The sequence below is a fragment of the Gopherus evgoodei genome, chromosome 11, assembly GCF_007399415.2.
Source record: "Gopherus evgoodei ecotype Sinaloan lineage chromosome 11, rGopEvg1_v1.p, whole genome shotgun sequence".
NCBI classification, from domain to species: domain Eukaryota; kingdom Metazoa; phylum Chordata; order Testudines; family Testudinidae; genus Gopherus; species Gopherus evgoodei.
In genome coordinates, this window is record NC_044332.1 from 6638815 (window position 1) to 6665290 (window position 26476).

General features: G+C 48.5%; 1 protein-coding gene across 1 annotated transcript; it reads right to left on the reverse strand.

Annotated features, from left to right (window-relative positions):
* Positions 1 to 4733: 4733 nt before the first annotated feature.
* On the reverse strand, positions 4734 to 17997 carry RAB17 (RAB17, member RAS oncogene family). Its single transcript, XM_030580506.1, is given in 7 exon segments — positions 4734 to 4855; positions 7820 to 7913; positions 12764 to 12894; positions 13382 to 13534; positions 17079 to 17113; positions 17115 to 17242; positions 17884 to 17997. Coding segments are annotated over 7 exon segments (777 nt in total).
* Between the last annotated feature and the right edge of the window lie 8479 nt (positions 17998 to 26476).

Sequence of the window (26476 nt, forward strand, 5' to 3'; positions counted from 1 at the left end):
ATCAGCTTCTTAAAAAAAAAGCTTTTAATTAAAGAAGAAAGGTCAAAATTATCTCTGTAAAATCAGGATGGAAAATACTTTACAAGGTAATCAAATTCGTATAGCCCAGAGGAACCCCCTCTAGTCTTAGGTTCAAAGTTACAGCAAACAGAGATAAAATCCTCTCAAGTTGAGAAAACAGAAATAAAACTAATCCGCCTTGCCTGGCTGTTACTTACAATTTTGAAACACGAGAGACTGGTTTAGAAAGATTTGGAGAGCCTGGATGGATGTCTGCTCCCTCTTAGTCCCAAGAGCGAACAACACCCAAAACAAAGAGCACACACAAAAACTTCCCTCCACCATGATTTGAAAGTATCTTGTCCCCTTATTGGTCCTCTGGTCAGGCATCAGCCAGATTTACTGAGCTTCTTAACCCTTTACAGGTAAAAGAGGCATTAACTCTTAACTGTCTGTTTATGACAGCGGCCCACCAGCAGCCAGCTGCCAGGCTGTGCTATGTTACTTGAGAAACACTGCGAAGTAGACCAGATCCGCCGCTGGTGAAAATCGGCATAGTGCCATTGGCTTCAGTGGGGCTACAAGCGCCTCTGGAAAAGGGGGATACAAGTAGCGCACCACATTTGGCAGTGGGAGCAATACGCAGCCACTAGCACAGAATCAGAAATTAGGGTTGCCAGGTGTCCGGTTTTTGACCGGAAAGTCCAGTTGAGAAGGGAACCTGGCGTGTTCAGTCAGATGTACTGACTGGATACTAAAAGCCTGGTTACTGCGGGCGGGGGATAGTGGCAGCCTGTTACCCAGCCCTGAAGTGGCGGGTCCCGTGGCAGCATGCACCAGCTTGGGCTTCAGGCAGCCCTTTTGCAGAGCCTGGCTTGCGGGGCTGTGGCAGGAGACAGAATGTGGGACCCCTGGCAAGTGGGGTAAGGGGCTCTCAGGAGGCACAGAACGTTCCCCGGGCGGGAAGGAACACGAGCTGCCCCGCCAGCTGGCGCTTCCCCTGGCTGCACTCTCAGGCAGCTCTGGGGCAGAGAGGGCTGGAGCGGGTGAGGAAGGGGGCTGCTGGGCAGGCAGCACAGGAGGCAGGAGGCTGCTCTGTCCTCTGGGGGAGCAACTTGGGTGCTGACAGCTGTGCACAGGCCTCTGCTTCTAATGACCATGGAGAGCCCCACCGCGCAGCCTGCGGGGAAACAGAAACCCAGGGAGAAAGCACAGCCCTGAGCTCCTGCAGCATGAACAGCCGCTGCTGGGGAAACAGCAATTGCTACATAATCAGGGACCCTGATTCTCCTTTCTCAACCCAGGGTAACTCAGGAGTCACTCCACTGAAATGGGTTGGGGAAATTCTCCACCTCCAGAACTGACACACAGCCTTGCACACAGTGAGGCTGTTGGGCAGGAAGCAAATGGAACAACAACACAGGGTCTGAGAAGGCTTCTGGAGTGTGTCAGTGCTGGGGTGAATGTGTCCCACACTCAATCCGATAGGAAAAGGGCTAATTTTCTGCAAAGGGAGCCAGGTCCCAGAGGCCCCATTCAGCCTGCCAATTAGAGACAGCCAGCTTCCAGCTGGGCTTAGCAGGGCAGGTATTTAAGCAGGAAGAGGCAGCAGCCTAGGAGTTCCTAAGAGGCTTTCCTCTTAGACAAACCCCTGGATTCTCTGAGTGTCCTAGAGCCCAGCCAGGGATCTGCTCCTGCTAGAGGGTGGCCTGTCTCCTGAGGACCCTTTCAGATAAGCCTCTACATTCCCTTTTGGTTTTGAGCTGCCTGGGTTGTGGGTGATGGATTCTGCCTGACAGGTCTATGCTGGAGGCAGGGCTGATTCACTTCCCAGAGCCAGATCAGTGCATAGACAAACTATAGACCCAGGCCTAAGGCTTCAGCTCCTGGGGTCCCACTTCTGACCCTCCTGGCTGCAGGGGAGTGGATGGAAAATGTGAACTGAGACTAACCAACGTGGTGATGTCTGCCTGGGGTCTGGCCTGCCCTTGAAAGGCTTTGTCACCATGGATTATTCCAGACTCTCCCCACCACCGCAGGGGACACAAGCTGTCCAGTAAAAGTGCAGTTCTGCTGTGTACTGGCACTCCAGGCTTGGTGCAGGCACAGGTGTCTTACACAGGGGTCACACCCCCGATCCAGCCATGCTGGCAGAAGGCTATAGTGTAGACCTGGTTTGAGCCGGCAGCTGGCCAGAAACAACCACCCTGAAGGTGTGAATTGCCCCATGTCTCTAAATGTGTCTTCCCAACAAAACCTACTGCAAGGGGGGCTAATATTGCCACACAAGTAGGAGGGGAAGAGAGAAGCATGCTTAGCACACCATCGAAACAGATGCACCCTGGCTCCTTGGGAAAATACACCAGAGGGATTGGGGTGCCTGACATGCCTGGTTGTGACACATCCAGGACCAAGCCTGCACACTGCTAGGAGCTGTCCTGGCCTCAACACAGGTGATGGGAGGTTCCTCTTTCTCCATGTGGTGCGAAGTGCACTTGTCTGTAGTACTTGAGTTCATGTCTGATGCTAATAGCAAGGTGGCCCCCCCTGCTGTATCTCAACCGAGGCCAGTGATGGCCTCTGAATTCCCTACACCCTGAGGTAGGGAAGCAAGCTGGGACGGTTTCTGGACTCTCTGTCTAGAGGAGAAGCTCATATACAATTAACACCTTTGCAAAGCAATGAAGCTCAAAACCAGCAGCAAGATGCAGCACCTCAGTGTAGGAGTGTGGCCATTTGTCAGTAGCTAATTGCAGTGCACCCACCACCATGCAAGCAAAGTTACTAGGTTCAGCCCCAGCTGAGTCAATGTGGCAGACTTCAGCCATGGAACTCTGTAACGGTTCCCCCGGGCTGAGTCTGTCTGGGGTGGGATGATGTATATAAGCAACAGCACGAGTTTAGCAGTGAGATCATGTGACGTGCTGTAAGCACATGTGCACAAGAGGATGACTTCACCCTCCTGAAATAGCGGAGACTGGCTGGTGGCTGCTACAGCTGCAGTGAAATGAGCCCCTGCACTTCCCAAATGTGGTGTTACTGAACCAATTCACTGAGTAGCACTGGTTATAGCAAATGCCCTGTAGACCCTCAGCTGTGACCCATTCCAGGGGTGTTTTCTCACTGCATGTGCAGTTCTCCTATCAACAGTACAGCTCACACTGGCTTTATCTTGCAATGTTGGCTACAGTGTAAATACTGTAGCTCAGGTGGTAAAATGGCTTCAGTTAAAGTCCGTTTTCACAAGCTCATGATCCTGTGCCTTTTCAGATCAAGCTTTCCATGCTTGGTCTCTGCTCAGGTTTACTGAATTTTTTACCTACATTCTAACGAAGTCTCTTCAGCTCTTTTGTGCTCCTCAGACATTAAAACTACTGCCTCTTTCAGAGGGACAATTCACAAGTATCAGAGGGTAGCCGTGTTAGTCTGGATCTGTAACAGCAGCAAAGAGTCCTATAGCACCTTATAGGCTAACAGACGTATTGGAGCATGAGTTTTGTGGGTGAATACCCATGCATCTGACGAAGTGGATATTCACCCAAGAAAGCTCATGCTCCAATACCTCTGTTAGTCTATAAGGTGCCACAGGACTCTCTGCTGAATTCACAAGTAAATGATCTTTGAATCTTGACATGCCCTTAGCATTGAGGCATCTGTGATCAGTTCACAACTAAGTGTGCTGAAATTAACAAGGTTAGATATGTTAGTAAACTGTTTACCTGACAAGCACAAGACAAATTTTGATTTTTGCATAGTCTACAACAGAAAGTTTGCTGGGGTAGCATCCTGGCAAACCCTTTGTGTGTAGATGCAGCACCACTGTGCCAGCTGGAGTTTCTAATCTGGACCTGGCCTAAGTCAGATGGTCTGATTCTCTTCTTTACACCAATGTAACTCTACTCGCTTTAGTGTTGCAACTGTGGAAGGTTGACGAGAATCAGGCCATGGTTTATTTCTTGATTAAATCTCTACTACTGTAGTATTGCCAATCCCAGGTACTCCAATGAGAAATCTGCCCCCATCTGCCCCCAAAAATTCACGAGACTTTAAATAATGTTCAGGGTCTCCTTATTTACAATCTGGTTTCTGGACCTTCAGGGTGTGCTTGTTTCATGTTCTCGGTTTTCTCCACAACCATGAGAGCAGAAAGTGTTCTTTTTGGAGTTGTTGTTGGTTGTTTAAAGCTTCCAAGTGATCATTTGACTCCAGCAGCTGGGGCTTTAAGAAACACCCCAAAAATCACAAGACTTGTGACAAAATCGTGAGTTCTTATGGCAATATTAAGCTTGAGCTGCATGTTCTGGCTATTCCATGCCTTGCATTTAATGATTGGGTGACCTTAATGTTAACAGCCTCTGTAAAAGTTTTATAGAATTTGCAAAGGTGAAAGGGGGGGGAGAGAGAGACTACTCCTCCTTTTTGCTGTTTTTATTTGTGAAGCTACTTTGCACTGTATTCTTGTATAATGATAACACTGAACAAACAAGCAAGAGGAGACTTGCAGTGCTTTTCAGGTTCCTGGCATTCAGCAATATCTCAACTCGTACAGTTCTTCAATCGAACACTGACAATAATGAATAATAAAAGCCATAATCAGTTTGACACACCAGCTGCCCCCTAGAGCCATGCTGCCTGCATACAATACATAGGGCCAGCATCCCTTTCCGCCGCCCTTGCCCTCCCCAAAATAAAAACGCACTTGATGGTAACATTAAGTCAGTCTGCCATTTCCTTTAGTTCATGCAACACTTCTTAGTCTGATTGGTTGGCTCTTCCAGATCCACGCGTGACTTCTTCCAGGGCTGAGGCTGAAGGGCTGGTTCCTTCTGTTGTTCCTGTTTCAGTAACTCAGGAGCTGTGAAGAAACTCAGAATAAGAAATTCTCGGTCCTTCTCTGCTGAGCTATTGTCACATTTTGTGCTACATACTCGGACCCTGCTCTGACTTTGTTAGGGCAACTAATGGAGCAGCTAGGGGTTCCCCTGCTGTGTCCCCCTCCCATCAGCAGTGGGCTGGGGTGTGGCCAGAGCGCTCCGATCCCCAACCAGCACAATGGTTCCTGGTGGTGAAACTTAGAGCAGCCCCAGGGCTGTTTCAATTTATGCCAAGGACTGACCCACAACAAGCAAGAGAGAGAGGAAAAGGAGCCTTAGGGGCCACTTTCTCCTTCCCTCGTGCTATTTGGCTAGGCCTGGGGATCTGTCCCTCTAAATTGATTAAGATTTAAAATATCTAAATATGAGCAACAGGGGATGGATCACTTGATGATTACCTGTTCTGTTCATACCCTCTGGGGCACCTGGCAGTGGCCACTGTCAGAAGACAGGATACTGGGCTAGATGGACCTTTGGTCTGACCCGGTACGTTCTTATTTATAATGTTGATTTAAGTTAAGTTTACATTTTAACTTTATTAACTTCCTATTTTTTTTAACCTTCAGACCCATATGTTTCTTGGCCTAGGACTCCTGCACTTACTATTTAACAAACTCTCCCATACACTTCTTCATTCCCCGTCCTAGAACATTTACAGATTCCACTGCACCTGCATCATGGACATCCCCCTAAAAGCATCTCAGGACAGCAAATGTTGTATTGCACCAAGTTGTCTGTAGGAAATCCCATTATCAGATAGAATGGTGGTGATGATGTGCAAATTAGATCTCTATAAGCTTTAGTGAAATTCTTTTTTAAAAGAGCTAGAGGTAGGAGACCCTAACTTGAAACTGGCATAAGGTGGGTGCTAGGTGTCCCATGAACTGCCGCTCTCAAACTGCTAGCATTCTTAAGGACGAAGAATATCTATTGGGTAGTAAATGCTTATTATTGGTTCATGATATGAGCTAGGTGAAATCTGTTGCTGCAGTTGTATCCTATTATTCTAGAGCAGGGGTAGGCAACCTATGGCATGCATGCCAAAGGCGGCACACGAGCTGATTTCAGTGGCACTCACACTGCCCGGGTCCTGGACGGTCCGGGGGGCTCTGCATTTTAATTTAATTTTAAATGAAGCTTCTTAAACATTTTAAAACCTCATTTACTTTACATAAAACATTAGTTTAGTTCTATATTATAGACTTATAGAAAGAGACCTTCTAAAAAACGTTAAAATGTATTACTGGCACATAAAACCTTAAATTAGTGAATAACTGAAGACTTGGCACAGCACTTCTGAAAGGTTGCCGACCCCTGTTCTAGAGCTTTCTCCAAGCGGTTTCATTAATAGGAAGAAACATGAGAAGACTCTAGTGCCATCTCCCGGACTGCCAAGGTAATGGCAGCAGTTTGCCATTTGTGCACTAGTGCAGGGTCAAGCGGGAGGCATACCCCAAGTTTGAATCCCCATATGGCAATACAGGGTCAGCTGGCTAACATCTGTGGGGTAAGCTACGTATCAGAGGCCCAGGAGGCGAAGTGGGATAGGTGGAACGGAGTGCCAGGGTTCCAAGCCTGCACGTGGGGAAGAAACGGCTCGCCAGAAGAATCTCCAAACTGCTGGCTCTGGTTAGCCTCCCATGAAACCAGCGTCATTGGTGGCTTGGCAGTCATCGGCATTTGTGTGAAGGGAGCACTGAGAACTCGGGATTGTCTCTGGGCATAACTGGTTCTTGGGAGGGGACTGGATGTGTCTGTCCTCTGAAGAAAGAAGAAACCTCAAAGACTCTCTGGGCCAGTCCAATCGAGTGAGGCTGACTCAGTCTAGCTGAGTCTAGCTAAGCCTTTGACTCTGGCTCTGTTGCCTAGCCCCATGGTTCTCAACCAGGGATATTCAGAGCTCTTCCAGGGGGTACATCAGCTCATCTAGAGATTTGCCTAGGTTTACAACAGGCTACATTAAAAAGCAGTAGCTAAGTCAATACAAACTCAAATTCTATACAGACAATGACTTGTTTATGCTGCTCTGTGCACTATACACTGAAATGTTAGTACAATATTTATATTCTAATTTAATGATGGTAAATGAGAAAGTGAGCAATTTTTTAGTAATGGTGTGTGCGACACATCTGTAGATTTGATTTTGCAAGCAAGTAGTTTTTAAGCGAGGTGAAACTTGGGGTACACAAGACAAATCAGGCTCCTGAAAGGGGGACAGTAATCTGGAAAGGTTGAGAGCCACTGTCCTAGCTGATTCGAGGGCTTTATTCTACCCCTTAAAGAAGAAGGATGCAGGGATCTTGTTTTCCAGCCTGAGTGAGGCCTCTGATCTCTGGCCTGAGGGATGAAAAAAACATGGCTTGTTTTGTCTGGGGATTGTAACGGGGGCCAAGGGGAACGGGTCTCAGAGAGAAGAGATCCTCTTGGAGTGACAGTGAGGAATCTTGGGAGTGGGGAGAAATTCCCACTTTCCCATTGCTAGAGCCAGTGACTGGTGTTCCAAAGGGTGGGTGAACTTCTTTCCCATTCAGCGCTCAGCAGGTTCCACCCTCACCCCAGCGGCAAAGGCAGAACCACTCCAGAAGTTTACTTGTCTCAGAAGTTGGGGTGGGGGGCAGTAGGGGGGCAGCCTGTCCATGTTTGGAATGGGGAAGCCACTGCTCTGGATCTGTCTCGCTCGCTCTTGGCAGCTGTGAGGCTTGACAGGCCAGAGTGTACCTGTCACCTCTTGTCTAGGCCTAGAGGCAATGCACTGCTGCAGTCACAGTAAAGACTTTCCAGTTCCTGGACCTCTTCATGTCAAGTGACTCAACCCTAAATGCCCCTGAGCAAGTGGGATGAGACTAGCGGTGCAGTGCTATAGCTCACAAGGCAAAGAGCTGGCACAGACCTCAGCATCTCTCTAGTGCTGTTACCTGTCCAGCGGCTTCGCACTTGGAACTTACCTGTGGCCATAAACTCCTCAGTCACTTGGTGGTTGGATTTTGCGAACGTTTCCATGTAAATTAAGCTTTTGCTCTTTGCAAACTCCTCTGCCTCCTAGTTGGGTGGGGAAGGTACGAAAACAGGGTTATTTCTAAGTATACTTAGGTGTGTTCTGGCCGGTAATCACATCCAGCTTGGTAAATGTCCTGGAAAGTGGTGGAAATAAGGGCTCCATTTACAAGGTATTGGATCTTGTCCTTAGGTCTGATTGGGAGAGACAGCTCCTCCCTGTATGATTAGACCCCTCAGGTGTGACAGAGCCCTGCCCAGTGTGGACAGGGCTGCATGGTGCCAACCCGGAGAAGCCAGCTCGGAATGGACACAAGAGGAGTGTAGCAGGAGTACCGCAGGAGTACTGCAACTCGCCCTGTCTGACTAGTGGCTGAGAAGCAGGAAGAGGAGCATGCAGAAATCTCTAGCTATTTGCAAGGGTGGCTCTGGGAGAAATCTCCAAGCTGGATGCTGCAAACTGCCTTAGGGCCTCGTACCCCCGTCGTTAGCTCCAGCACTTGCACTGTCAGACTAACGATGTACAAGGGAGCCTTAAGACTCAGAACTCATCTGCATGGTGCATTAGTCTGCATTGGAGTGGGACACATTCCAGGATGTTGTGCACTAACAGGCCTGTGGTGCTGCAGTGACGCACACTAGGGAACTCTCCGTGCGTGTCAGCAGGTCCTTAGGGGCCAGTTAGTGCACAACACACAAGTGCACCCTAGACCTTGCCCCCCGCTCGTGCAGACAAGCTCTTAGTTTACACTGACTTTAGTTCCCCACCTTTCTGAAGAGCAGCGTGTCCGGTGATAGAGCCACCGTTGCATTCCAGCAGATTCTGCTGCAAAGCCTGATGCTTCCTATTTCCCCAGCTCACGCTCCTTCTGTTCCAGTCACACGGTTGCAGCCGAACTGTTTAGGCCACGCTTGTTTTCTCTGTTGCACAGCTCAAGGCATTGCAGCCGCTCTCTGACTGGACCGCGTTAAAACTCCCTGGCTCACCGGGTTTGGATGCACTAGCCTTGCAGATGGCTTGGTTTGGACTGGACATATTCAGAGCGAGATCTTGTCCAAAGTGGGCGGGGGGGAGGGGCAGGTGAGGAGAAAGGAGTCAACACATTAATACAACAGTGTCAAAGCAGGAGCATAACTGCAACCATAGATGTACTAACAGGCTCTCCTGGGCTGAGATTTAAAGCCCACAAGCCAGGAAGTTGGCAGATAAGGCAACTGCGCTCAGCCTCTCTGTCCCCTTCTCACCCTACTCCTATCTCTGCTGGAGCTGGTCAGGGATTCTTTGCCAACATATTTCTACTGGAAAATGCTGGTGTGTCAAAACAGAAATGTATTTTTAAGCCAAACACACACGTTTCCACAACTTTCCTCAAGCATGTTCTTCAAGTCCAGGCTGGCATTCTGGTGAGAACCCACTTCTCCCCTACCCCAAACCTCCAGCCCAGACTAGCCACCAGCTCTGTGTGTAGAGTGATCGCTTGGGGTGTGGGAGGCCTAGGTTTGAATCCCTACTCTGCGTGGTGCCTCTGTTTCTCACACAATGGAAGTCTTGTTTTCCAGCCAGTCCTAACCCCCACCAGAGCCCTGGAAAAGAGGCGCATCACAACAACCTTTGTCTGCATGATCAAATGATGCTAGGCAATGGCATGTGCTATTGGTCAAGTGTCCAGCTGACGCACAGCCTGCGGTTATCGCTGTATTTCACACTTGGTATGTCTTCAAAGCAGCTAACTCAGGTGACTGGCACCCAGGTTGACCTAGCCTGGCTGGCAGCAGCCACATGGCAACTCCCTCCCAAATTGTGTCCCCACTGGTGCTGCTCACTCCCATTCGTGTTGCTCTGGCTTCTGGAGGCACAGCCCGTGGTTCTGTCTGCTGCAGTACGCTGAACCATTCTAATTCTTTCCCAGGAGATTGTGGGAGAACTCCATGCACTCTCCTTCTGGGTACACCAGGGAAATTGTGGGAAGACACTGGAGGCCTATCAGCATTGGAATAGTTTGTTCTGCACTCTCACTGCAAAGTGGGTGGGGTTTTGTGTGGATGGGTGGGGGGATAACTGCACTGAAACCTACCCATGTTTGACACAGAGGCCCACTAGTGGTTCGTCACTCTGTGTCAGCGACTCTTGTCGGGCATGACATACTCACCAGTGTGGTGAGTGATACTTATTTAAAAAGTGATGTGGAATATGTCATTGGAAATCTAACACCACATTGCACTGTCACTGTGAAATGTTTGTAACAACTCTGTAGCTGAAATCACAGAGATTCATTCCCAGGGCTGGCCTTACCATGAGGCAAACTGAGGTGGCCGCCTCAGATGCCAGACTGTGGGGGGGCAACACTAGGACCCAGAGTGTAGAAAATTGTGTCTGCTGCTGGTGCATATGTATTCTCCGTGCTCGAGATGCACAGAACTGGTGGAGTGCTGTGCTGGAGGAGGGAGGGCACAAGAGACATGGCAGGCAGGAAGGAGAAAAGGTGAGAGGGAATAACAGAAAGCAGCAGGAGCTGCAGGGAGAGAGAGGAGGAGGCACCTTTTATGTACCTCTCTAGCCTCCCTTGGAGCCTGGACTGATTCACACCAGCTTCTCAGGGATCTTCCTGTATCCTGCTGCTTCCCTGAACCCACTTGAGGAGAACAGGCAGTCAGCTGAAGTAGTAGGAGCCAGTTAGGCCCTTAAGATGCTGATATCTTCCCTCACTCGGCCCTACTACCAGCCTGTTTATTTGTCCCCTTCAACTGAGTGTTGAGAGCTACTATAGCTGGCACAGAACAGCAGTCATGAGTGAAAGAAGAAAACGCCCCTCTGGGGCAGCATTCAGAAAAAGAAAGAAAGCAAAGGAAGCTTTTCTGTCTAACAGGAAGGAGCTCTCCTGAGATACATAGACACAAATGTTCACAGTGAGCTTTCCAGCCCCAGTGAGGATGTGAGTGGTGAGGAGATGCCTGATCTTCCAGTCAGAGTGCAGGTGACCTGGCAGCTACTGCAGCATCCATATCTCCATCTCAAATGGATGTAACCTTGCACATTCCTGAAGAAAAGTGTAGATCAGAGAAGAGTGTGGTGGAGGCACAAGAAACAGCTGCTGCTGAGTTTAGTTCCTTAAGTCTAGATGATCCAGGACTGTGGACCCACTTGAGCAGTAGTCTGAGGGACTTCCTTGTACTACATGGGCCACAGCAAATGAAAAACTTCATGTTCCCCAAAGACAATGAAAATAGAAGTTTCCATCCAACACATCACTGGCGTGAAATCCCCAATGGTGGCAAAGTGGAGAGGCCATGGCTTATGTACTCAAAAACCCAGAATGCTGCATACTGTTTTTGTTGCAAACTCTTCCAGCCTAACGTTCCAGCCACATTGGGTTCTACAAGAACAAAGGACTGTAGAAATCTGGCATGCCATGAGAAGGCAGTAAGTCACCAGACAGCATTCCATAGGTGGAAAGAGCTTGAGATGAGACTAAGGTTAAAGGCCACCATAGATGATCAACATCAAGAGAAGATTGCATCAGAGTCTCTGTACTGACAAAATGTTCTGAAAAGGCTCGTTGCCATTGTGACAATGCTTGCTACCCAAAACCTAGCACTTTGGATCAGCTGTATGGGCCAAATAATGGAAACTTCCTTAAAATTGTGGAGCTGATGGCTGAGTTTGATGCTGTGCTCCAGAAGCATCTAAGAAGAGTCACCACCCAAGGAATGTCCATACACCACTACCTTGGAAAAGCCATTCAAAATGAGATCATATAGTTACTGGTAGCAAAAGTCAAACAGAAGATTGTGGCAGATTTGAAGTCAGCAGGATATTACTAAAAAGAACAGGAGTACTTGTGGCACCTTGGAGACTAACACATTTATTTGAGTGTAAGCTTTCGTAGGCTACAGCCCACTTCATCGAATTCATGCAGTGGAAAATACAATAGAAAGATATATATATATATATATATATATATACACACATACACAGAGAACATGAAACAATGGGTGTTAGCATACACACTCTAACGAGAGTGATCACTTAAGGTGAGCTATTACCAGCAAGAGAGAGAAAAAAAGAATTGTAGTGGTAATCAAAATGGTCCATTTGCAGCAGTTGACTTCTGGGCTGCACACCTTACATCAGCTATATGGAACAAATGACTTTAATGGTGCATTTTGTAACAAGAGCAGAACCTAGTGAAAATGTCCCTGCAATGGTGGCTGTCAGCATTTTCTAGAATTTATTGACATTGATGATACTACAGGAGCGGGTATGATAAATGTGCTTCTTAAAAAGCTGGAAAATACGGGAACTGCAACATGAGAGGTCAGGGCTACTATAATGGTGCCAACGTGAGAGGAAAGACCAGAGGAGTGCAGACACAGATCTCAGCCTTAAACCCTTGAGCTTCTTTTGTCCCATGCAGTTCTCATTCATTTAACTTGGTGGTCAGTGACGCAGCATCAGATTCTAGTGAGGCTTCTGAATTTTTTAATGTAATTCAAAGCATCTATGTATTTTTCTCTGCATCAACTCATCGATGGCAAGTTTTGAAGCAACACCTGGGAACATCCTCTCTGACCCGGAAGCCTACCTATGCACACTCTGAACCCTCTGAACAAACCCACTATAGCTCAGAAAAGTCTCTAAGATCCAAGAAAGTTGGATCTTAGAGACAGCTGAAACAGAGGGCAAAATGGGATTTATGACCTCTAACATCCCTAGCACCCAGTGGGACCTTGCTATATTGCTCGCTGCTAGGGGAATCACGTTCACCTAAACATTTACTTATAAACTGTTCATGGTGAAAGCCTGCAGTGCAGCACTCGGGGAACACGCTGCCGTGGTGTTTTTGAAAGAGAGAATCTGCCAAGTACTGAGATCTTACTGCAGTGATGCCTTTTACCTCGAAGGTGACTTCCTGCTGAGCAGCAAGATCTGTCTTATTGCTGACTAAAACAATCACGAGCTCATCGGGAAGGAATTCCTTCTCTGATTCCCTCAACCATAGCTTTGCTAAGGCTGTACAGAAGACTCATTTTATCTCTAAGTGGTCTCAGTGCCACTAGATGGGACAGACGGCCACACTCAGGTGTGTGGGTTACATGAGGGTAGGGGAACAAAGAGCACTTAGTGATGCTCCCTCCTTACCTACTTGGCTGGTGAGCTGGATTGGGCTGGGAGACAGGGGTAGACAGAGAAATCTTGGCTTTGAGGGGGAAAAGGTGAGCGTTTATTGTCCACTGTAAGTGAAACGTCTGTACCAGTTCCTTGCATGTCTTCGACCATCTTTACCAGTAGAGGAAGGATAAACCTGCCCTGATGTGTAGTCCTTACGTGATGTGTGCAGGAAAAAGCAGTCTTGGATGAAATGTCTGGAGGCATATTGGGAAGCTACACTAGAACTATTGCAGCCTACCAGCGGTGTGGCTGCATTATCAAGATTCAGTCTGGGTATTTTAGAAAGTTAAAGGCAAACCCTTCTGGAGGAGAGAGGCAGAAGAACAAGCCATCACCACTCTTACCTTTCTGGCTATGTCATATACAAGAAGGGCAGCATTCGCCCCCCTGTAATAAAGATGGCAAACACTATTGTACTTCTCTTGTCCTGCAGTGTCCCAGATCTCAAGCTTGATTGTGGCAGTCTGAAAACAAACCAGCTGGGTGAAGAAAGAACCTGGAAGCGACAGAGAGGGGACAGCTCCTTGAGAAAGCCATAGCACGCACCTCAACTAATGTTAACCTTCATCTCGGTGATCTGTGTGAAAGATGACTGTCGAGATTCGGTTGGAAAGGGCTGTGGGGGGAGGGAGGATGAGAGAGAGAATTAAAACATCCCCTACCCCACCAAAAGCAATGTAACAAACAGGCTGGTTAACTGGTATTACCCACTAACAGCCTGATAGTACACCAATGCCCGTCAGGAGGGTGTGGCAGGAAGAGGGGGAGGGGAAGAGAAATGAGAACAAGAGTTCTTGCTCAATCCATCAATATTGGTGGCATTAGCAAGCTTTGGTTTTGCAGTTGTCTAGCTGGAGGAAATGTGATGGCAGGGCGGGAATTAGGAGTCTTGAGTTCTAATCCAGCTGTACAGTGCCTAGCCCCTGTTGGGTGCTGCTGTAACAGAAATACTGCAATCTCCCCGACACTGATTTGTATGACCTTGGGCAAGTCACTTAAGGCTCACGTGGGCCCCTAAGCACAGCCCTGATTATACATAAGCAGCGCTGTCCCAGGAGTAGCCCCGGGGAGGTGCTCAGATGAGCTACAACTGCTTTTTCTTGCTCTAAGTCCATGCCAGCAAACCTGCCCCACACCCAAACTGGCAGGGCTCTGCTGGCCATTGGGCGGGAGTGACACCAAGGCCATGCCTGCTCGCCCTCTCTACCTGCTCTAGGGAAGTGAGAGATGCACGTTTACTCCTGCACACCTGGCCCAGAGATGTAAAGATGGGGGAAGAGGCCTTTGCTCTCCCATACTCCGCCAGGCAAATGTGTTTAGCCCTTAACCTTTCTATCTTAGCTTGTCCAGATGGAAAATGGGTCTAATTAAAATCCACATTCCTGGGGTGCTGTAAAAGCCAGCAAATGTCTGCAACTTGTTTGAAGCTCCTTGGTCTGAAAATGCTAGAGCAGCTCAAATGTGTTGCTGTGCACAGGAGACAGGCAGAAGCCATCTGTTAAGGGCCAGACTGTCTAAGAAATACATGGGCTTGAGGTAGAGGGGGCAGTACAGAGCCAAAACTCTCCAGAGAGCCCTGGGAGGGACAGAAGCCTTCTCTGAGTGCCAAGTAACGTAGGCGAATGACACCACACTCTTTGGTATAGGCACTGTGACTGCCTGGTTTGTGTGGCAGCGTGGGAGACCCCTTGGGCCTCCATCCCCACTCTCCTGGCAAAGGTCAGGGGACTTCTTTAAAACAGGAAGAAAAGGGTCTTTTTGCCTCTTTCTGACGTAAAGACACAGAGCCAGATCCTTGCTTATGTAAATTGGTCTTGCCTCCATTGAAGGCAACATCTAACCGGTGGGGATCAGTCCCATGACCATCAATGGCCTCCCTAGCTCATACTAGGGTCTGTAAGCTGCAAAACTTCCTCAAGAGACTTAACTGACCCTGTGTTGACATCTCCAATAAAAACTAAAGCCATGTTTTCCACCAGTGTTGCCTACTGAGATGAATCTTTTTGCATCTGATGATGGGAGCGTGTAGCAGAACTGGGTGAATAACGGTGGTTTGGTTTTGTTGGTGGTAATTTGAAAAGTCAAAAAAAAATTCATTTCAAGTCCAACACCACATGAAATATTTCAAAGATTTTGACTCTACGTCGAGAGAAATCTTATTCTGGGTCAAATGAAACATTTATTTTAACTATGACCATTCTAAATAATTTTTAAAAAATAAGACTAAAGGAATTTTTGAAAGTAATTTCAAACCAAAAAAATGAAACATTGTGATTTTTTTTAGGTTTTTTTTTTTTTAAACAATTTAGTGAAACTACCATGAACTCACAAGGTGGGTGAGATAAGATCTTATCTCGGACCAACCTCTGTTGGGGGAAGGGACACATTTTCATGCTACAGAGAGCTCTTCTTCAGGTCTGAGGAAGGAACTGGAGTGTTACAGCTAAATACTTCGCTTCCTATCCAGACCCTGAATAGATCTGTAAAGCTCAAAAGCTTGTTCCCTCTAGGGTGACCAGACAGCAAGTGTGAAAAATCAGCACGGGAGTGGAGGGTAACAAGCTCCTATATAAGATGAAGCCCCAAATATTGGGTCTATCCTTATAAAATCGGGACATCTGGTCATCTTAGTCCTCTCGACCAACAGAAATTGGTCCAATAAAACACCTCCTTTGTCTCTTCAATATCCTGGGACCAATCTGGCTACATGAACACTGTTACCATGAACTCATAAAATGTGGTGGTGTCCCCAGATCTGCAGCTTTTTCAGAAAAAATCTTCAGCTGAAATTTCACCTAGTTCTAGTGTGAGTGGGTTTCTGGTGAAACACCAGGAAAATGTCTAAGGCAGGTTTGATGATCACATTTGGGAGGCTGGATGGGGTGCTTTGACTAGACACACTGGAGCAATATAACGGGCAGAGCTGCTGGGAGTCTGGGAAGATAGCCTTTTAAATGTCATCTGTTGGAGGCTCCGTTGTCATCCATCCTCTGTCCTCTGTTCCAAACAGGGCAGAACAGAGCGTTAGGTCTGTTTTTCTGACACCCAGGAATTATACAAGGGGCAGTTCCAACCCAAACCCACTAGATTGGACTCTGAAGCGCAGTTCCTAGGATTCCAGGATGCGCCTGTGTCAGTTTCTGCAGCGAGAGTAAGAACGTGGTGCAATTTCGCAGTGAGTGCTGGGCCTGGGGCTGGCACACATCCAGAGCTAATGCAGTGCGATTGGTAGTATTTCTGTGGGGGCAGCTGGGAGAGCCACGGCTGGGGGGAGAGCACGGAGAGGGAAAGATCTATAACATTTAATAGTAAATGGTGAACGCTCTCTTTGGTTACTCGGAACTGGCAGGTGTAGACCAAAACTCCCTGCTGACACGACCTATGTAAATGCTGCACTACCTGCAATGAACCACTAGATGTCACTCTAACGCCACAATGAACACAGCTGTGGTGCTGGTCCCCTGTTCAGGATTTCTTGGTCCCTGTCTCCAATCTACCCCAGCAGAGAAATGTGTCCTGCATGTGGCCTGAGCCTCCCAGCCAGTGAACTCCAGAGGCACTTTGCCACTGGCATCGGTGGAGTCGCAGATGCTGAGGCCTGACTTTTTTCAGAGGTGCTTCTTAGGTTGATGCCTAAAGATCCAGCTCTGAAGAGCAGTGTCAGATAAGGCCCAGCTTTTAAAATGGGCACATCAGCCTGCACAGCTTGTGCTACATTAACCAGACTTTTCCGTATCTCAGTTGTCAATCCTGTGCCTGAGCTGAGAAACCAAACTAACCCCGCGCTCACGGGCTGTAACCTTGGGGGTCTGTTGGGTCACTTTCCATTAGCCGCCAGAGCTGCCAGATGGAGCCCCTAACCCTGCCTCCTGAGTGACGTCCTGCTGCTTCTCTGCTGGGCCTGAGAGCTTAAGCAAAACTAAACTTCACGCTAGCGTAGCTCCGCTGACTTCAGCAGAGACACTCCTGCTACAAGGAAGATGCAGATCAGGCCGTTTATGTTGCACCAAAGGATTAGTTCATTGCTGCCACTCACTCACATCCCACAGTGAGCACGGATTCCCTGACATCATTTCACATAGCGGAAGGCTGTGCTTGACTTTCCCACGGCCGTGCTCCCCAGCAGAACCACCTTGGAGATGTAGGCTTGCTCCATGGACGGCCTCCCTGCCCCCACCTGCTGCGTTCTTCTCGGGGCCATATTCTGCAACGAAGAGAGAACCCTGTTAAAAAGGCATTGATAGTGTGCTCCAGGGTCCTGGGATGATTAGCTGCGTACACTCTAAAGAGTTAGGCCCCAGGCCTCGATTTCCCACTCAGCACAGCAGGAGATGTGGCTCCAGTTTAACCCTTCCTGCACCCCTGTTCCAATCAATCAAGCTCAACATGCTTAAAAGAATCCTAATGGGAGTCTAACCCTACGGGTACATGTACAGTACGGGGGGGCTGTACCGGCATACCTCTGTCGGTGTATAGGCCAGTATAACGCCGTGGTATAGACACAGCCAACACCAACAGAAAGAGGGTTTTCTTTACTGTAGGACACCACTTCCCCATCAGGCGCTTCAGCGATAGAAGCATTCTTCTGTCAACACAGCTGCAGCCACCGTGCAGGTTAGGTTGGCATGGCGATGTCACGCAGGAGTGTGGCCAACCACAGGACAATGTGCTGACCTAACTTAGGTGTAGACCAAGTCTAATTCACAGAATCGTCAACAGCCTGAGCTGCTGTGGCCACAGTCACAATGTCAGGTGGCCTCTCATAGCTGCCCTGTGAACTCCAGAGTCCCTATCCTAAATACTGGTCAGAGCGCTCCAACCTGTTTTTCACCCCCAATACCTGACCTCCTGAGAGAGCTCTTCCGTCAATACACTGGCTTGGGCTCTTGGAACAAACTTGATACAGGTGGTCCCAAAGCTTCCAGGGCTAGGCTCACAAGGGGCAATCTGGATGCGCATCCACGAATCAGTCGGACTTTTTTCTTACCAAGAAACCTCACTGGCCCTATACCTGTGGTTCTCAGGAGCCTCAAAGGCCAGGTGAGGCTGGCTGGGGGGAGTGGGGAACCATCAGTGGCTGAACTTTTAACCCGAGCAAATACCTTCTCTTGAAGTCGGTTTCTAGTGCTCGGTGTTATGAAGATGGGCCACATTTTCAAGGCTATATTCAGCTTTAGTAATAGCTTAAAAACATAAGGGGACCTGTGTCCACGGTTTCACGGGCCCCCAGCTCCAGCTGTAATAATGGTCAAGACGGATCCATGAGCCCCTAAAGACAAGCAACCCATGAAAACAAACGCCTATCAGAGACCATGATACTTTTTTTGAAATGGCTCCTTTTGTCAACTTTGACTGTCAAATCTCTGTATCTTCACTCCTGCATCTATATCTGCCTTTGTTGAGTGATTTGAGATACTTGGGTAAAAGACTCTTGATCACAGCTGAGTAATTGTTCCAGGGAGGAGCTCACTTTGAAGATGGCTGATCCTAGACACAGAGCTAGGTTCCACCTGGAGCTGACAACCTGCCCACACAAACATCAGAATTGTGTGCCCTCCTCTTCCACCCATTTACCCCTCCTCCCACAGGTTACTGTGGGGCGCAGTGACCGAGACCCGGGGTGTATAATCCAGTATCAAGTTTTAGATGCATTTCAAAGCAGTCTGTGTGGCTCCCAAAATGGAAGATTTAGTCTTCCTAGACCGAGTGATTAAAGCAGATCAAAAGAAAAGGAGTTCACCAAATGAAGTGCTGCGCTGACAGACCTCTGTCAGGCGGGCAAGACGGCTTTCCTTGCATCATCCTGTGGAGATGGAGACTGGACACAGAGAAGGGAAATGAGGCAAAGTGAATCTGAAAACGATCTCAAGCCAGCCAAACTCTGCACCATGGAGTAAAAAGAAGCAAAACTTCACTATGATGAGCAAATGTAAGAAACAAAACACCATCCCCAGAAGTCTTGCCAGCTAGAATCTTCTGACCATGTGCAACTCTCCAACATGACACCCCACTTCGTAGGGACATTTCCTGGGGTTCCCCCTTCTCTCTCCCTCGATCATTATTCAGACTACGCCAGACGGAAGAGTCTTTGACAGAAAAAGAGACCGGACATTGGAAAGCTGTTAGCGTCTTCCTCTGAGTCTTTATGAAATGCCTGATGAATTCTCATATAATCGCAAGACAACTCTGAATAGAAACTTTTTGCAAAAATGTTGTGAATTGCAGCTGTTTAATAGAACTTGCCAGTGGTAAGTTGTCTTAAGAAATCCATAAACATGCATCAAATCCAATGAATTTGCTTCTCTTTCAATCAGCCATGAATGTAAAAAACAACCGCCTCAGACGGCAGCACTGCATTAACAACGTAAAATGCCATGTAGAACCAGACTCCATTATCCCCTCCCCTATACCTGATACAGGACACCAGTGCATATCTCCATAGGAACATACCCACACAGCATGGGATCGCTGGTCCCTCTAGAATAGCAGCCTGTCTCCGACAGTACTCATGGCTAGTTGCTCCAAAGGGAGTGACCAGGACCTAACTTTCCCATAGGGGAGGTTTCTTCAAAATCTAATCCAGTTGATGGACTAAACCATGAGTTTTTCGCCATCTAAATTATTTTAACCCAATCACGCCTCTAAAGACCCACCTCCTCGTGTCTCCTTGGCACCAGACTTTCCACAGAGCAGTTTCTGTTTTCATCCCTTTCCCCTTAATTGGCTACACTCTTATTTTCTCCTGTACCCAACTAGGGCCACCTCCTCACTCTTTCCATGTTTATCCCTCTGATTTATTTATTGCTTCCTTCCTCTATCTAAGATGCCTCCTCTCCCATCTCTCTTTAGGTTTTTGTAAGGGTGCCCATCACCCTGGTATCTGAGCACCTTGCACAAAGCTATGCTTAGCTCTTACATGGCACTCACTCCACAGACCTCAAAGCCCTTTACAAAGGTGTTATTACCCAGCTGGGGCAATGGAGGGGAAGTGGCTGGTTCTGTGTCACGCAGCAGCCCAGAGCCAACCAGCAACACAACCTAGATCTCCTGACTCCCAGGCCAACCCTTGATCCACTGGATCACACAGTCTACTTCGTTAGCGTTCTCTTCCATTTCCCATCTGTCCAAGGTCATCTTGAGCAACCCCGGTTGTTCACCTGGAGCCAGCCCAGATCTGCTAAGCCTTAGGCTCTAAACTCAAGCTTGGGGGAATTTCTTAGGCCCTCAGGAATCATAGAAGTCTTAATGGTGCAGCAGCTGTGGGTACCACAGACATGAGTGGGGTTTTCTTTCCCATTTCCCTGGGGAGGAGAGACAGTAGGAGACTCCAGGCTGGGACACTGCTGCTCCACCTTCTGGCTCAGAACCCCTGCAACTTTCCATCCAAGTACAAAGAGCAATTCTTCCCCCTGTCTGGCGAGTCTTCACTTCCTCAGCCAGGGGTAGGGACACAAGGAAAGGAAGCTTGGCTCCCCCAAGGTGGGAGGGAAAGGCCAAGAAGGTCTCCTGCTTTTTGCAAAGCAAATAGTCCTGCTATCCCTGCTGTTCTCCCTAGTTCTAACCCTTGTCACCAAAGACTTTGCATGTAGTGACTTTGGTATGCTGAAAAGGCAAACGTGTCCTTTCAAAGCACGTCATCCTTCACTGAGAACTCTCTCCAGTTCCCTCTGGCTTGGCACTTCCTATGCTTAGTATTGTCCTAAAGCTTTGTGTAAGATGCATGTGGGTCTCTTGTGTTTTCACCCTGCCCCTTTGGAAAGCATGACCATGAGCCACACAGCCATGTTTTAATTAAATGAGTGAGACTACAAGGAGGAACGTGGCTTTCAATTCTCCAAGTATTTTGGTAACTCCAGAAAAATGATGGATTTATTCCTCTAGCACCTCAAGGCTCCATTGGCGGGAATATCCCACCCGCTATGACTAGTTTACCAATATTTGTGTCTATTGCCACTGTAGCCAAGACCTTTCGAATCCAGCTTTTCCAGCTGAGCAAAGTATATACTGAGGTTTTGTCCTGATTCCAGTCTTCAGTGTAGCTGATCTAATACAGTCCTGTTGAAGACAAGGTCAATGGTGTCTTGAACTGGTGTAGCTTATTTCTGGATGAAACCAGGATAAGCTGCACTGGTGTCAATTAGCAGCATTACCTTGTTTACACTGAGGTTTTGCAATGGGGCCTGGAAACAAGCCAGATCTCTCAGGGTACAGCAGTGGTTCTTAATCCACGGCCCAATCAGCACACAGCTGTGGCCCATGTGACATCCTCAGAGCCATTCAGGCAGTATATATATCGTGTGGATGCAGCCCACATAACACAGAGAGCTGCGTGTGCAGCTCACAATGGTACATACGTTGAAAACCACTGGTGTAGAGGGAGCCATCGAGAGGATGGTGGGATATAATAGGTTAAATAACCATGTTACAGTATGCTAGGATTGGTTAGTTAAATTTCAGTAAAATGACTGGTTAAGATATAGCTAAGCAGAACTCAAGTTTTTCTGTGTAGTCTGCAGTCAATCAGGAAGTAGGAGGGGGATGGGACCAGGGACTGGGGGTGGGGGAATTGGGATCATGCTTTGCTAAGGGGGGAATGAGAACAGGGAATAGGAACAGGGACACAGGCAAGGCTCTGTGGTGTCAGAGCTGGGAAGGGGGACACTATGGAAGGAACCTGCACTCATGCTTGCTGGAAGTTCACCCCAATAAACATCAAATTGTTTGCACCTTCAGACTTCGGGTATTGTTGCTCTCTGTTCACGTGAGAAGGACCAGGGAAGTCAGAGGGTGAAGGAATAAGCCCCTTAACAACCCTCAAGGACTAATTCTTGAAAATAAATATCATTGAACTGCAATGCAATATATAATCACTGCCTCTAACATCAGTGGGTGATAAAATACTAGCAGAGTGGTAATTAATGCTGAGGACAGGGCAGTGACACAGAGCGATCGGATCCCTTGATAAACTGGACCCATTCAAAGAAAACAAGTTTGAAAATAGCCAAATGAAAGGTCCTATACCTAGCACAAAAGCGTGCAGGCCACACCTACAGAATGGGGAAGTGTATCCAGGAAAGCACTAACTGTGAAGAGGACTGAGAGGCCATGCTGGGCGAGCCACTCAACATGAGCATCCAGTGTGATGCCGTGGTGAACAGGGCTAATGCCATCATTGGATGTATGAAAAGAGCAGTTAGTAGCATAGGGAGGTTACACACCATCGGTAAGACTTATCCTGGAATACTGCATCCAGTTTTGGCGTCCGCCTTTGAAAAATATTTTGAAATATAGATGGGGCAGCAAAAAGCAATTAAACGTTTTGAGGGCAGGAGAAAAATGCCTGCTAGGGAACTACTGAAAGAGCTCCGCTTGTTCAGATTATCTAAAAGATCAGGAGGTGATGTCATCGAAGTCTTGAAGTGACTTCATGGAGAGAAACTATCTGATATTAAAGGGCTCATTAAGCTGGCAGAGAAAAGCACAACAAGTCCCAGTGGCTGGAAACTCAAAAGAGACCAATTCATATTAGAAATAGGGCACAAATATTCAACAGTGAGGATGACCCACCGAAGGAACAAACTAGAAAGGGAAGTGGTGGGCATTCCCCATTTCTTGATGTCTTCTAATGAAGACTAGATGCCTTTCTGGAACGTGTTTAGTCAAAAACTAGCTACTATGCTCTACAGAAAGCATGTGATATGCAAGGTGTCAGATTACATGCTCTAATTGTCTCTTCTGTCCATAAAGTCTACTGATTTAGGAACAACTGAGCGTAGCATGGGGAAGAGTGTCTCCTGTTCCACTGTGTAGTCGGTGTCATCCCACAATGAAGTCATTGAGTGGGGTGATCCAGGGGAAGCAGCTCAAACATCCCATGTGGCTGGACAAGGGCAGGACATAAGCACTGCAGGGGAGGGGTGGGTGTGGCAGTGACATCACAAGGGCCTTTGGCAGGACCTCAGCCTATTGGACAAAGGTGGTGGGGAGACGATGATCTCACAGAGAGATCTTGACATCAGCCAGGCAGGACAGGGGTGCAGGACAGGGGCAACCTTGGAGATCCCTGTGGCTTTGCTTCAGCACGTCTCCATCTCAAGGTCTCTCCTTGAGGACTGAGAGAATTCACTTTCACCTACTCGAGCACAAGGAAGACCCTCTTCGGAGTTGTCTCCTTTTCGTTTATTGATTTTGCCAGAAAACAGACGTCCCTGTATAGAAGGTGAGAGCCTCTAAAAGGTTTGGAACCTTGTCAGTCTGATCCATCAGGTGCCAGCTGATTTTTAGGAAAGGAAAACACTAGATTGTGGGAGCAGCATTTTATTTCTGAGCTAGGACTTTGTCCCTTAGAATCACTGGGGACATTGGGATTTCTCCTTTTTGGTTTCCCTTTGCCTCTGTCCCTCCTACCTTTCTCTTCTTGCTTCCTTTCTCCTTTTCCTCTGCTCTACTCCCACCCCCAGGAGCTCTGTGTGTGCAATGGGGGCCGGGGGGATTGTGGGAGGCCCTCACAGAGAGGTGAGACTGGAATAGTGCTCCGAGAGTGATCCCCTCGGTGGTGACCTGCACCATTCTTTGGGCTATTTGATGAGAACCCTTAGCCTCCCACCCCTCAAAGTCTCAACCTTGATGGCTGAGGAGGGGGCTATTGACAGGAAGGAAACTCTGGTCTTTGTTGTTCTCTTTTATGACCAAGCAAATAAGTCACAACCAGTTATATCTTTCACCAATGTTGATGCTGCTCTCCATTCATTGTCTCGGAGCAGTTCATGATCCTCTCTAACATTCCAATTCTTCTAAAATACTTGCTGAATAAATCCTATGAACAATTGTTGCTCTGTAGCTCATTTGAGATCAACTCTGCTACTGACTGGCTGCATCAGCTAAGACAAGTCACTGCTCCTTTCTCAGCCTTAGTTTCTCCTTCTGTCAAGTATGAATAACAATCCTCTCCCACCTACCTCGCGATGGGTGGATGATGGGGATCCATTGAATAGTGTCACTAGTAGCAGTGCAGAGTAGGAGGTGTCCTATCACATTGAGTCATATCAGATTATGACATACATTGAAACCCCGCTATAACGTGATGTTTGGGGTCCAAAAATGTCCATTGCGCTCAATGCGGGGTCACGGTATAGCGAGGTTTGTCAGTGGTCCCCAACGCGGTGTATTGATGTGCGCCGCCTAGTGCCCCTAGTGCCCAGCAGGGGAGAGGAGCTGTAGCTCCCTGCCTGCCGGGAACAGAGAACTCGGGGGCTACGGCCGCTGGTGCTCTCTGTCCCCGGCAGGTGAGGAGCCGCAGCTCCTCTTCAAGCTGGAGAGAAGCCGTGGCCCCCACCTGCCGGGACAGAGAGCACCGGCGCCCGCAGCCCCGGATTTCTCCGTCCCCGGCAGGTGTGGGGCTGCAGCTTCTCTCCCCTGCCATGGTGTTGGGGACCATTGGGACAGAAGCATACTGTATTATACCTTAAAGGGGAACCAACCTGTGATCGTGTTATATGCGATTTCATGTTATGGCGGGGCACGTTATTACCAGGTGTGACTGTAATATTCTATTTTATTTGTATTTTATTCTTTTGAAATTCTTAAGAGCAGCAACTACTTAGCTCAGACTGAAGCATTTTATCTAATTTTCTAGATCACAGTGTCTCCTCTGTGTGTACGACGAGACAGTTTAATGCTCTGTGACAAACAGGAGATGCTCTTGTTTTGCAGACAAATGTTTGCAAAGAATTTTCATCCTACATGTTATGATTTCAAGAATGAAAGTGGTTTAGTTTGAATGGATTTTCTGACAGAAAACGGTTTCCATGAGAATGTTCACCCCTTATTTCCTGAGCTCTGTCCCTGCCTCTGTGGGGGTTGTTGTCTGTTAGTAAGAACAGGAGTCAGGACTGTTGGCTTTTCTTTCTGACGCTGTCCCCGCTTTGCTGTGGGACTCCTTGGGTAGGTCCGATGGGAATAGGGTCGATTCTCTAACTCCTGGCAGCAGTGAGCCTGGGGGAGGAGGGAGGCTCAAGCTATCTGCGAAGGAGAAAAGGATGTTTCCAGGTGTCAAGAATTCTAAACTTTGCTAAAATGGCTGGTGGAGAGAAACAAGAAAGGGTTGGGGCCAAACTTTAACTATTGTCATTTTTAAAGCCCATTCGCGGATGTGAGGCCCAGAGAGCCATAGAGAGGGGGAGCAACTTGCCTAGTCCCACAGACCAATAAGCAGCAATGGAGCCAGGAGTGACACTGCCTCTCAAAGGCAGGTAGACTGGAGATTAGGGCCTGGTTGCAATTGCCAGTTGTGGGAGGGAGTGTGCAGTGGAGAGTGAGGAGGAGGGTGAGGGACATCTGCTGACCCTGAACATCCACCATCCATCATACCATCACCTAGAGCAAGTGAGTGACATTAGAGTTCCTCGGTGGCTTCCCCTGTCTGTCTGGAGAGAGGCAGAAAGAAGAGGAGAGAACATCTCCAAAGGGGGATTTCATTTGCAAACAGCCCCCAAGAGCCCCTCACTCTCCGACTGGGCAGAGGCTTCTCCAGAGCCATCTCCAGTGTGTTTGGAAAGGTCCCAGCAATGGGGCTCCCAGCCCTTCCCTTGTGGGACACTGTTCCCCAGGCTGGAAGTCTCTGAGCTGGGCCAGACCCTGTGAGCTGCAGAGCATGAAAATCAATGGGGAATGAGGAGGGCCCTGGGCTTCCTGTGCCTAGGGTCTTTGTGACTTTGACGTGAGGAATGGCTCCCAGGAGAAGTCCCGACTCCTGGGTTCTGTTCTTTCTCTAGCCTGGGTGGGGAACTTTGGCCTGGGATGACAGGAGGGGGCTGCTTGTCCAGGGTAACCGATGGGCATTGGGGCTGGCCCTATTGCTCTAAAAGGATGAGACTTCCTGGATATTGCAGCAGCAGCAGGGATGTTGAGGGAGAACGTTGAGGGGGAGCAGATCATGCAATGAACTCCTGCCAGTGTGTGTAGTTTGCACTCCCTGCACTCCTATGGGGGGAGAAGGGGCTGCTCTGGTTGGAGCAGGGCTGAGGAGGGACCAAAAAGGCCCATGAGTGACCCCAGTCTCACACCTGCTCCCCACTCGTTTCCAGGATGGCCATGCTCCTGCGAAGGTTCAGGAGGAAGGCTCTGCAGGTGGCCCCAGAGCCTTCGGAAAACAGCGGCCATCTTCCCAATGGGCAGAGCCACCTCTCCATCCCTGCTGGCGGGGAAGCAGCTTCCATCCAGGCCAGAAGGCGGAAGTTCCCAGCCTTCTGGAGAAGAAAGCCAGCTCCCGGCGCAGGCACCGAGCTGGGAGAGGCCCCGACCAAGACCAGGTGGAGCTGGCTCAGGAAGAGGTTTGGCAGACAAGACCCAGCCCAGGAGGGGTGCCGGGCAGGGAGGCTCTGGGGCCTGTTATGTGGGCATCCGCAGCCCCAGGAGCCCAGCCCTCATTCCCAGCAGG